Raw genomic sequence first — 12,308 nt, forward strand, 5'->3', positions numbered from 1 at the left:
AAGAGAAAGAGAAAGAAAAAGAGAATGAAAGAGAGAGAGAGACAGAGACAGAGACAGAGACAGAGAATAGCAACAAATGGGGTCACAGGAGAGGGAAAAGGAAAGGACCTTGTATGTACCTGAAGCTCCTTGGCCCAGGAGCAGTGCCAGTAGGACAGTCCTACCCACTTGACAAAGAACTCTCGCTCTGATCTGCCTTGAAGAGGACGAGGAGGTGCGGCATCTGGATTTCCATCAGCCTGTTGCGGGGCTGGCATTGCCACGGGTGGCTCTCCCCACCGCCAATGCAGGATCTTCTGCACTCGGCCTTTCAGCACAGGGCACTTTGGAATGCACACAAACAAGGAGGAGGAAAGAAAGAGGCAGAAAGAGCCCATCGTTAGAGTAGGAGGAGAGGGGTCCTACAAAGGAATCAAAAGCAAAGTGTAGGGGATAGCACAGAAAGAGCTGGACATCTGGGCCCCAGAGTTGGGGAAGAAGTCTGGGCTGACAGTAAACACTGAGAGATGGGTACACTCACTGTGCATCGGGGACACAGCCATTCACCGTTGGGGATGTCAGGCAGGGGTGGGTTCAGACAATGAATGTGGTAGGAGGAGATGCAAGCATCACAGCACAAGAGCTCCCCACCATCCTTGCACACGCGGCAGTACTCCATGTGATCGTCTTCTTCCTCCTTCTCTCCTTCTTCCTCTCCTTCCTCTTCATATTCTTCCTCCTCCTCCTTGGCCTCCCACTGTACCCCCTCCTTCTCCTGGAAGACCAAGGACAGATAAAAAACAGATGGGAGAAAGGAAATAAGGAAAGAGACTGGAAGACAGGCAAAGATAGAACACTTAAATCCTAGAAAGGCAGAGAAGACTGGTGAGAATGAAGGAACAAGACACTTCAGTTTCCAAAAATGTTGATTTAGTGGGCAAAGAGATGGAGGGAGGACAAACTAGAATCCTGGGTCACTTAAACATCTGTTACTGAGAACCTCAGGCATCTAGGGGTAGGAAAAGGACAACCAAAACCAAGGAGGAAATAGACGGGTGGGTCCCCGAGAGCCGTAAGATGGTGGCGCCAGGTACTCACACAGTGAGGGCAACTCCATTTGCCCTCAGGAGCCCGGTCAAGCTCAGGATCAAGGCAGACGAGGTGGTAGGCACGAGGGCAGGTGTCGCATAGAATAATTTCCCCACCCTGCTGGCACACCTCACAGTAATCCTGGTGATCCGTCTCGTAGCCATCAACCTCCTCCTCCCCGGCCACTGCAGGACAGCCCAGGACTGTCATATACCCCAGTGGAGGCAAAGGGAACAGAGAGAAAGAAAAAGAGAAGAATTGGGGAAAGGGGGGAGAGAGAGAGAGAGAAGGGTTGAATAAAGTCAAAATTGAAAATAAGAAAGATAACAAAGAAATGAGAAGAAAGCAGACTGACAGTATCACACATGGCAAACACCACTTACCTTTCTTCTTCTTCCTTCCTGGCCGGCCTCTCTTTAGTTTCTTGGTTCGAACGGGGCCATCGGGCCGGCCTGAGGCACTATGGACACTGCCACTGTCCAGGTCTGACTCCTCACCCTCTGGTTCGGGGCCCTCGTCACTCTGAAAAACATACTGCCCATAGCCCCATGGCTGTCAAAAAGGCCAACTTGATTCTACTCCCCTCCCCAGGCCTCTGGTTCCTTAGCTTCTTCCTTCATAGACCCCATGTCTGGACACCCCGGCCCATGACCTACCTCTTCCTAATGTGTAGCAAACAGGGAGGGGCCACTCACCGAGCCTCCCTTCTTCCTCTTTCCACCTAGCAGCCCTAACTTGATTTTGAGTGGTGCCATCTTCTTTCCCCGAAGCTTCTTGCGTCCATCAGGCACTCGGGGGCTCTTACTCCGCCTCTTATGGCCTGGACCTGAATGAGTGGTGGTGGTGAGAGAGAAAAACAGAAGTCATGACTTCCTAGAATAATGGAGGTCCTCAGGACTCCTCTCTTGGGGCTATGGTGTCACTGAGACCCCTTCCTGGAAAGTATTTCCCCTGCAACAACCAAGACTGAGAAGACAAGAGTTTTAGACTCTAATTTGAGAACACACGGTTTGGAGAATGGGTTGACAGTTGCTCAAACGGGTTTCTTACCTTTGCCCTCTTTGGTTTTGGCTCTTCGAATGGGTGGGGGCTGTATATCAACAGCAGGGGGTGCTGGAAGGGTGGGGTTTCCAGAAGGTGCTATGGGGGTGGCTGATGAGACAGCAGCTGACACCTGCTCAGCTACAGCTGCGGCTGCTGCTGCGGCCGCTGCCGCTACAGCAGCTGCTGACCCCTTGAAGGGGTTATTGGCGCTGAACTCTCTCCACTTGGCCCCGAGGATGGTCATCATCTTAGACATTGGGATCTTAGGATTCTTCTTAGCAATTAGGGGCCTGTAAATATAGAAGAAGCAGAAGACTCAGACCTTTCACAGAAGTTCTGGGAATACTGCCATTTAAGTCTATGTATAAGCTAGGATTCCTGAGTGGTGAAAATACGTCCTAATAAGAATATTACCAATTTGAAAATAAATAGAAAGTAAAAGAAAAGTAAAAGAAAAAAAAAAACGAAAAAGTATAAAAAGAAATAGATAAAGCAAAATAAAATTTAAACACATGGAAGATAAAAAAGGATAAAACAAAAAGAATAACATCAATAAAAATGCCTTACTTTTGAATACTAGTTCACAGTTCATAAAACTTGCACGTAGATTTTATTTCATCCACAAAGTAATACTATGAGTTGCTATGCTTCTCTGCATTTTTCTAAGTTCCACGGGCCCTGATGGAGGGTCCCATCAAGTGGCGTATGATAGGCCATGCCAATTCTGCTCTGCAGTGGAGTGTTAGGCTCTTGCAGGGACATGGGTGACCACTGCAAGACCACTGTCTTTAGCGGTGAGGTAGGGGAGATAGCAGTACTAATGACAGCTACCAGGTACTGAATGCACTCTAGGAGCCAGGCACTGACTGTACTGACGTTTCCATTCATTCGAATCCCCCTAAGACTCCTATGAGGTACATCACATGATACCCCTATTTTAAAGATATGAAACCAAAGATCAAAGAAGTAACTTGCCCAAGATGATACCAGGACCTGAACTTCAGCAGGTTGCCTCCAGAGCATTGCACTGCTATGGTAAAGTGCCTGCTCCCCAAAAGGCATCTCTGCTATTCTCTACTCTACTTGGAAACCACTGAAGCTCAGGTCCTGCTGTAAGCAATGCATCCTCCATTATTACCAGGCCTAAGGAAGGGGCAGAGACCTTGATAACTGAGCAGAAGAAATTAGGGAATGATGATGTTATCTCTCAGAGAACATTCTATGAGTCAGAGAAGTTATGCAGGGGAAATTTGAACTCTTAGAGCAAGAAGGGCCATCAGTCCTGACTATGTTCTGTCACTACTATCTTCTAACCTAGCACTACAACTATGATCTCTTCCAGTGAAGAATTCCTGACTGGAGTCCTTGGGTACTTAGAAGTCCAGGAATTCCCTGAAATTATATGAGGAATTTTGTGTGTATGTGTTGTAAATTCCTCTGGAGATCAGTTTCTTAGCTTTTATCAGATTCCAGAGGGATCTAGGGCCTCCCAAAAATAAAGTGTCTGCTCAAGGACTCTCCAGTCCCACCGCACCTCATGAACTGGCTAAAGGCTTTGTAGTTGGTAAGTGTGTGGTAATCCTCCTCAGAGAATACATGCTCCACGTCCTCCAGGCCCCAGGTCAGAAGCAGAGTTGCTGATGACTTCTGTTCTACCTGCTGGGAGAGACTGGGCTTCAGTGAGGTTGGTGCTTCTCTAGCCTCTATCCTGGGCCCCCTTCATGGCTCCTCTACCTATCCATGAACTTCCTTGTGCTTTCTGCCTCATGCTCCATTCTCCAGCCCAATCCCCACCCCTCACCCATTACAGCCTCTCTACTTAGCACCCCAACCCCCACCCTGCCAGGGCTCTCCCTCCTCATGCCTGTCTTTCATACTGATTTTTCCCCCTTATTCCCTAATTCTACTCACCTTTTGTCCCCCATCTCCCTCCCCTTTTTTCCGCCTCTTTGTCTTCTTCTCCTTTTTTTCTCGGTGCTTCCGTCTCCGTTTCCGACCTGGTCCAGTTCCATATTCACTGCCTCCGCTCTCTGACTTCTCCCGGTACTCATCTCGCTCAGAGCCAAATTCCTCCTCACTATCCTAAGGGAGAGAAATAAAAATAACATTTCTTCAGCCCTACCATGTGCCAGGAATTATTCTAAGCACATAACACGTATTATCTCTTTTAATCTTCACAATAATCCCATGAAATAGTAACTAACCTATTTTAACCCTTTTTTTTTTTTTGCAGATGAGAAAACTGAAGCATAGGGAACTCATCAATTGCCCAAGATAAGAGAGGACTGCTCGGCTCTGAATTCATGCAGTCTACTTCCAGAGCCTGTGCTTTCAACTGCTTCTCTCTGCTGCTAAGCCAAGTCATATCCAAAAACTGGGCTCTTCACTAGGTTGTAGTGAGTAAAGTTAGGGTCCCAGATCCATGAGATACAGGCCAGCAAGAGGGGGTAGAAGTCAGGTCTCCCTAACTTCACTCCCATCTCCCCAACCTCCGCCCCTGTTATCAGGACCACAGAAAATGTAAGTCTGTGGAAATGGGTCTCCTGAGCCTTATTGTAGAGACAGGAGTCCTTAACACTTACAAGCTTCTTGCGTTTTCGGGGTTTTCCTGGCTTGTTCTCCTTCTGCTTCTTAGGTCCTCGTTTTCTCTTCTTCACACCCAATGCTGAAGGCAGCAGCCGAATGTCATCCTTATCTTTGGAGCAGAGAGCACCAGAAAACCTAAGCTTCTCTAGGTTCCCAGTCTCTGCAGCCCCCCCTACCTTACCCTTCCTCACTTCCTGGGTTTCTACTTCCCACTCTCTAGGAACTCCAGCATTAACTCCTCTAAACCTTGCCTCCCTTCACTGGATAAAAACAGAGAGTCCTTCAAGTATCCTGGGATGCTCTGGTTCTGAATGGGAGGTCAGGGGTCAGAAGGGAAGAGCAGCCAAACCACTCCCTTCTCTCCCCTCCTACTAACAAGAGACCAGGCTCTAGGCCATGGGCTCTGACTGTGGCAGGTCCTTTCAGTTGCCGCCAGGGTTGCTCCTGCCTTTCCCCTCACTTGGCCAGCTGGCATCCTGCCCAGGAACTGGGGAAGCCATGCCCAGCTGCTGGCCTGGCTTGACCCCAGCACTTGGAGTGGGGAGACACAAGCTGGCAGCTCCCTAAGCCAGATGCTGAGAAGGGGGAGCCAAAGGTGGACACCTGGGTTCTCACTCTAACACCCTGGGGCCCTGACATCCTTTTTTCAAAGAGGGAGGCCTCTATTTATATTTCCATAGATAATCGCCCAGCCTCCTGTCACCCCAACACAGCCCTGTAGGAAAAGAAATCCTCAGCTGGTCATTTTCACTTCTAGCCCACAAGCTCACAGTGCCTGGCTCCTTCGTCATACCCTAACTCTATAGGAGAAAGTCTCTACCATTATATAAATATTCTTCCTCCTAAGTAGCCTGGAATCTGCCTTCAAATCTATTTCCATATCCCTGCTCCCTTTGAGAACTAAGAGGCCCTACCCTTTGTCCCTTGGTCTTTTCTTTTGTCTCTAAATTTAGTTCCAGACATCCTGACCCATTCATATATACAGTATGGGATACCCTGCCTATGTATTCTTAAATGCACAAGCATACACACACACTCAAGAGCACAAATCGAGGACAGTCTGTACCTGCTTTCAGCAGAGCTAGGTCCCTAACTTTCTCCCCAGATGTCTCTGTCAGAGACGTCAGGCCTGGTTCTTTCCTCATGTCCCCCAGCCCCATGAGGGTTCTTCCCTTGTGTCTCCATGACCCCTGACAGTCTGTGGAGACAGAAGAGTTACTCCACATAGACGAAGACACTGATGCCACACAGATTTGGAGCCCTGGTGGGCCTCCCTCCCACAGCAAACAGTAGACTAACCAGCCAGACCTGTCTTGCTCTGGCAGAGGCAGCTGTGCAGGAGGGAAAGCTGAGGCTTGGCCCAGCCCCTTGCCCGAGGACACACAATCCTTCCTCCCACAACAGCCAAGGGAAAATTAAGACCGGAGGCCTCAGTTTCCATTGCCTCAGAATGCCAGCACCTCCTTTCTTCAATGCTACTTCTCATAACTCCAGCATCTTGTGTCCTCTCTTGCAGGAAGACACTCTAGGATGCGGGGCAGGGGGCAGGGGGTGCCTGCAGAAAGCCCTGAGTGTGAAAACAGACTGAGGACTGTAATAGGAAATAGGAAGTCAGCAGCCAGCTCTCCCTAACCCTAGGGATTCGGTTAATATGAACATGGAAACGGAGCTGTCAGGGCAGTGGCAAGGGCAGGCGAACTGGCTAAGGATCAAGGAAACAGCCTCTGTCACCACCAGCTGGGGGTGGAGCACAAGCACTGGGACCTCACAGCCAGTTAACTCCAATACCCACCCAGCAGGAGGTTTCCGAACTTGGGAAGGCAGTGGCGGGTAGAGACTAAGTAGATTGGCGAGGAAAGGAAAGGGAGGGCAATAAAGCAAATCCAAGTCCCAACCTCTGTCTCACCAGCCACTCAATGCTGGCCTGGAGCCCAGACTCTCCCACATCCCCGGCTCAGATCTCGGGAAGACCGCGAAGGAGGAGGCTGGGCAAGGCGCGGAGGGCGGAGCTTGGCAGCCAAAGGAAGCAGGAGGAGTCTTGCAGCAAGCCTCGCCTCCCGCCCGCCCCTTCTCTTCTAATCTCACCATCAATCTCTCACACATATATTTATTTTTTCTCAAATTCCCCTCCTCCCCCACGACGAACCACCATAATAGGTCTACTGCACATGCGTATTACATGCAGGGGGTGGGTTTGTATCTTCAGACCTTTTGCACAGAAACTACCAGAATTTTCCGCACCACCCACAATCATTCCCCACCCCCACCCCAAGGAATCACATCTATATATTATGTTATATTATTTCTCTAGACTTGCCAGAAGGGGGAGGGAGCAGAAATGAGTTTTGGGTTTCCTGCTCCCTTCCCCCATCAACACGAGTGCTATTATTTTAAACGTTTAACAATGTAAGGAGACTGGAGAGGGGGGAAGGGATAAAATTGGTCTTCGGTAAGCATGTAAAACAAAATGGTGAGAAGCAAAGCAGTCAGAATGAAAAACAATAGAAAGCTCTAAAACACACATATTCATACTCTAAAGGATGAGGGTGGGCGGCCCAAGCAAATTTCCTTAGAAGAGAGTTATTTTGCCCACACTTAGGGAGACAGAAATAATGCGGAGGCTAAAAATATTTTCCCAAAGTTTTACCTCAGTCATCTGAGGGGGTGTATCTGGGTCACTCATTTGACTTGGAGGGCTGAAAGGGAAATAAAACTGCCCTGGGAGACAGAGAAGGTGGGTTTTCATTTCAAATAAAGAATTTAAAAAACATTTGATGTTATTTCTTGTCTATTCAGAAAACAAAAAGGGAAAGGGGAGGGAGTACTGACACAAAGACCCAGCTCGACCTCAGATTCTTTCATGCTCCTCTCTCACATACCCAAATCTGGGATGAAAAACAACAAATATTGCATTCCAAGTTCAGACTACAAACAGGTGACACTTGCCAATCCCCTAAAAGGACATACCTTGACATCCTTTCCCTCTTTTTAGCTCCTTACCCCCGCCCCTGCCCGCACACAAGCCACCACCCCCAACAATTCTTTATTCCTTTTCCTTCGTACAAATCAGTGGGTTCTCTGTGATAACTTTTTAAAAACTTTTCCCTTTTTCTGGTGGTGGTGGTGGAGACTTTATCCTGTTTCCATCAGACACACATTCTCTTGTCCTAAGCAAGCACACCATAATAAAGGATATTTGCCACATAAGGCACAAAGATCAATATGACTGTTTTACAAACATTTTAATCATTTTTAAGCTTGGTGCATTTGTGCTGCATGGTACCCATGGAGCTGGTGATGTGGATGTCCCCTTTCATTACCCAAGCACGGGGTGTGAACACCCTGAAGATGCTCACCTATCCTAAAGAAGACTAGAAATAACCATGGGATGGTCTAAGTGAGGCTTTTGCTGGGCTCCTGGTGCAAAGCAGCGTTCTGTCCCCTTCTACCACTGGAGGAGCTGCCCAGAGTGCCCGTGACTTGTCATCCCAGGGTGAAAGGATGCTGAGCGATAGTCAAGCGGCAGAACAGTTGGGTGGGCAGTTCACGCTCCCCAACGTGGTCAGGGTGTGGGTGGTTTCAGCGAGAGTGAGTGACAGTGAATGGCAGCCACGTGAGAGTCACAGCTGGGCAACACCGCCACCCCAGATTGACGGGGTCATGGGGGGAGGGGGAGGGTGCACTTGACACAAAAGAACTCAGAGCAAAGGAGAGATGAATGGGGTGGAGTTAGGGGCATCTGGTTTCCCAGACCCTCGCTTCCCGCTCCCCAATCCTAAGTGCCCGCTCTCCCTATGAAGACGCTATGGGAAGCGGGAGTAGGAACAAGTCCGATTCCAGGAAGTGGTCTGCGTGGAGTGTGGCCACCACCTGCCCCTAGTCATCAGCCGCTCACAAACATTCACACGATCCCTCCCCCACATGCCACCAAACGCCCCTAAATTGGCGGGCACCGAAGACCCCGCAGTGGGGGGATCCGATGGACACCGCCCTCCCTGCCTTCCCGACTTCTGAGAGCGGGTTAGGGCCACGATCGCCTTCACACGCGGAACCCCTACTTTACCTCACTCCAACCCCACTGGGGCCGGAGCCCAAGGGGCGCCCCAGCGGCCGCCCCTCCCCCACACGCCCCTCCCCCACGCCGCCGTCCGGCCGCCAGGGTCTCCGCGGTCCCTCGCTCGGCCAGGGAGGGGGCCCTGGCTTCGCCTTGGCCGTTTCCTGCCTATCCCCTCCCCGCCGAGGGTAAAAAAAAAATCTCCTCCTCCTCCTCCCCCGAAAGCCGCGACCGAGTGGCCCGGTCCGCGCGCGCAGCTCGCGCCCAGCGCTCTCTAGCCGGGGCCGCGGCGCCCGCGCCGGCGGCGGCGGCGGCGGCGGCGGCGGCGGGGGAGGGGTGCGGCGGGGAAGGGGAGGAGGCCTGGCCCCACCGCCGCCGCAGCCGCCCGCCCGGACCGCTCGGATCGCCGTGGGGCGACGGGCCCGAAACGGCGCCCCGTGCCCTGGATTCGCCTCGGCTCGGCCGCGCGGTGGGTGCCTTGCCCCCGCCCGACCTCACGCGCCCGCGGCTCCCACCCGGGCTGGGGGGGGAATCGGGCGGCCGCTTACCTGGCGGCGGGGGCGGCGGCGGCAGCGGCGGCGGCGGTGGGGGCAGTGGCGGCGGCGGCGGCGGCGGGAAGAGGTGGCAGCCGGGGGGGCTGTGGCGGTCGCGGCCCCGATCGTGGCCCGGCCCGCGCCCGAGTACTCCCTCGTCGTCGTCCTCCTCATAGTCCTCGTCGGCCGCCTCTACCTCCTCCTCCTCCTCGTCTCCCTCTTCTTCCTCCTCTTCTTCCTCCTCCGACACCACCATCTCCTCCTCCTCCTCCTCCTCGTCCCTCAGAGGGGAAGCCATCCTGTGGCTCTGGCCCCCCCACCACCCCCCCACCCACCGCCCGCCCGCCTCCCCCACCGCTACCACCACCACCTCCTCCTCCTCCTCCTCCTCCTCCTCCTCCTCCTCCTCCTCGGCGGCGGCGTCCTCCTCCTCACCGCCTCCCCCAGCCCCCAAAACCCCCGGGCCACCCCCCTCCAAAACCCCCACCCTCTGGGCCGCCGTCTGAAGAGGGGGGGGCCAAACCACCCCCAAAATTTTTCTTGGAAAAAATTGAGAGACTTCCCCTTCCTTCCTCCCAAGAGAACAAGGAAGGGGGATTAAAATATATATATATATGTATATATAAAAGTTTTCGACTTCTCTCTACCCCCCTCTCCTTTGCTTTAAATATATTTAAATTCTGAGGGGGGCGCTCAGAAATATTTCTCAGAGCTGAGGCACTAAGATGGCCGCCTTGAAATTATTTTTAAAACAACCCCCCCTCCAGCACGGCCACCCCCTCCATGAAGAAAGGGAGAGGGGGGAAAAAATCCCCTTTTAAAACAAAATGGCTGGCTTAATATTTCATTTTTCACCCCCCATTCTCCTCCCTGTTACACCCCCATCTCCAAGCCTCTACCCAGAAACCCACAAATTTCTCCCTTTTTTTATAACTGATTAGTGCACAGATTAATAGAGATATTTTCCTTGTGTACTGAGTGTGTGTGTGTGTGTGTGTGTGTGTATGTGCACGCGTGGGGGGGGCATGAAGGATTTCTGCATAAAACAAAAATGGCTGCTGTGACTAACTCCCCCCTTATAAAAAATATTTGGGGGGGGCATTAATCAGTACTCATGCTCAGTCTGACATCAGCATAAATTGTTAAAGGTTAACTAGTTAGATACTAGTCCAACTAGATTTAATTTTTTTTCTTTTCTTTACTAGTCTCTTCCTCCCCACCTCCCTTCTCTTAAAGAAAAGCTTTTTTTTTTTTTTCTGAATACTTCAGAAGGGAGTGGTTTGATGTGAAGGTTTTTTTCCCCTTCAGGCATTGAAAAGGAAAAAGATGAAATATATGTTGATATATAACTGTTTCTGCATATCTCATTGAAGTCAAAACGCATTTAATTGTGTACGTATCTTTTAAGTGAGAGGTGATAAAGGATTTTTTTTTCTTTTTTCTTTAAAAAAGTGATAGAAATCCTAGTGACTTTTGGGGGAGAGATATGAATAGATACGATGATTGAGTTTTATCCAAAGGAGTCCATGTTTGATTCTCCCCTTTGCCCAGCCTTTTCAGTTTTTCAATTTTTAATTGTACGTTTATATCTTCACTCTTTTAATTTCTTTACCTTACACTCCCCAATTGCTTGAATATAAAATTCATTTGACTTGGGAAATTAATTTAGGGGTAATTAGAACACATTTTTCGAATAAAGCAGAGTCAAATCTAAAGATTGTGAAACGATTTTCTCTTTTCTCCTATTTCAGTATAATTCCCTTTCTCCATGATCTCCAACACTGATAAAGTAGAAGAAACTGTGGAACCATGAAAGAAAAGTGACTGGGAATAAGAAAGCTAGAGGTAGGGGGTTACACTCACATTTTCATCTGATTTTGAACCATGATTTCTAACTTTACTCCAGTGTTTACCTTAAAAGTCGTACCAGAAATCAGATGGAAGACTGAAAAGGAGTCCAAAAGTAGCTTTCTCATCCAGAGACTTGATCAGAGAAGTTGTAAAATAAAATTTGCTAGTTGAGCAAAGCCAGCAAAGGAAGAAAGGTGAATAGCTTGTTCTTGTCACCCTTTTTTTACTCTAGTTTCCTCTCATTCTTTTGATCTCACTTTACTCCTTCCCTTGCTTCCTATCCCAAGCCTGAGTAATCATTTCTCTCATGGGCTGTTTCCTTGCCTCTTAAGTATAGCTGCCAGCCACCCAGCAACCCTTGAAGTGTTCAGGAGCACCTAAAGAGGGAAGAGTTGGTAAGCAGTAACCAGAAAGTATTAGTAACAAGGAACAGTGCACATTTTTGCTTATGAGGCTAAAATGCTCTTTATTGACGTGCTACTCCACACACACACACACACACACACACACACACACACAGAGACACACTTGTGTACTTTATTGAGCATTGATTTCCATCTTTTTCTTAACCTGAACTTTGGAATTCTCTTGCCTCTACTCTCATCTCATTCCTGTATGAGTCTTAACTCTTATCCCTCCTCCATTTGATTTTGTTTTGTCCTCTTTCTTATTCTCTCTTCTGGCCTATCTGGGTAGCTCCCTTTTTCTGTGTATGGGCTTCTCTGTATGTGTATATTTTTCACTGAGACTGTCTTTCCCTTCCTTTTGACTCTCAGGTTCTGTTGCCTCTAAGTGACTATCCATCTCTGTCTTCTTTCTGTTTACTTCTGTCTTCCGGGCTCTGACTGCATGTGCCTTTTTCTCATGTGTGCCTGACTCCCTCTCTTTCTGGCTTCTCTCTGTGTGTTTGGGAAGAGTGTCCCCACGTGTATGTGGGCAGCCCTGCACATCATATGCGCCGAAGTCTCTCTGCCTCTGTTCCCTCTCCCTCTTTGCCGAGCGCCTCTGCCTGCCTGCCACATGTGCCACGAGCTGCAGGTGTGGGTGACTAAAGGTGGCTCTGTGCATTCATCATTCTCGAGTGTGTGCTTTGCATATTGATCTGTTAATTTGCCTGATTCTTCCTCTTGTCCATCTCCCCCTATGCCTGACCACATCTCTTGTTATCTTCT

At 49.8% G+C, this 12,308-nt stretch overlaps 2 protein-coding genes across 19 annotated transcripts in view; one reads left to right on the forward strand and one right to left on the reverse strand.

Annotated features, from left to right (window-relative positions):
* Window positions 1-9,616, reverse strand: part of CHD3 (chromodomain helicase DNA binding protein 3) — a 25,183-nt gene extending 15,567 nt beyond the window's left edge. For 9 of the 18 annotated variants that reach the window (XM_036223252.1, XM_036223256.1, XM_036223254.1 and 6 more), the window contains exons 1-11: window positions 9,301-9,616; window positions 5,765-5,896; window positions 4,695-4,807; window positions 4,024-4,194; window positions 3,647-3,771; window positions 2,119-2,402; window positions 1,764-1,894; window positions 1,452-1,602; window positions 1,078-1,271; window positions 521-754; window positions 120-323 (exon numbers count right to left, since the gene is read on the reverse strand). In XM_036223252.1, coding sequence (XP_036079145.1) covers window positions 120-323; window positions 521-754; window positions 1,078-1,271; window positions 1,452-1,602; window positions 1,764-1,894; window positions 2,119-2,402; window positions 3,647-3,771; window positions 4,024-4,194; window positions 4,695-4,807; window positions 5,765-5,896; window positions 9,301-9,583 — 2,022 coding nt within the window. In that variant the 5' untranslated portion in view covers window positions 9,584-9,616. Of the gene's footprint in view, window positions 1-119; window positions 324-520; window positions 755-1,077; window positions 1,272-1,451; window positions 1,603-1,763; window positions 1,895-2,118; window positions 2,403-3,646; window positions 3,772-4,023; window positions 4,195-4,694; window positions 4,808-5,386; window positions 5,711-5,764; window positions 5,897-9,300 lie in introns of those variants that run through there. The other 9 variants (XM_036223257.1, XM_036223251.1, XM_016154757.2 and 6 more) reach the window with 7 other exon arrangements.
* The window catches only part of NAA38 (N-alpha-acetyltransferase 38, NatC auxiliary subunit), a 22,459-nt gene continuing 19,231 nt past the window's right edge, over window positions 9,081-12,308 (forward strand). Inside the window, exons 1-2 of the mRNA XM_036223282.1 lie at window positions 9,081-9,221; window positions 11,037-11,130. The gene's annotated coding sequence lies outside the window, so the exon portion shown is untranslated. The remainder of the gene's footprint in view (window positions 9,222-11,036; window positions 11,131-12,308) is intronic.

Source organism: Rousettus aegyptiacus, unplaced genomic scaffold, assembly GCF_014176215.1.
Source record: "Rousettus aegyptiacus isolate mRouAeg1 unplaced genomic scaffold, mRouAeg1.p scaffold_m13_p_6, whole genome shotgun sequence".
Taxonomy (NCBI): Eukaryota; Metazoa; Chordata; class Mammalia; order Chiroptera; family Pteropodidae; genus Rousettus; species Rousettus aegyptiacus.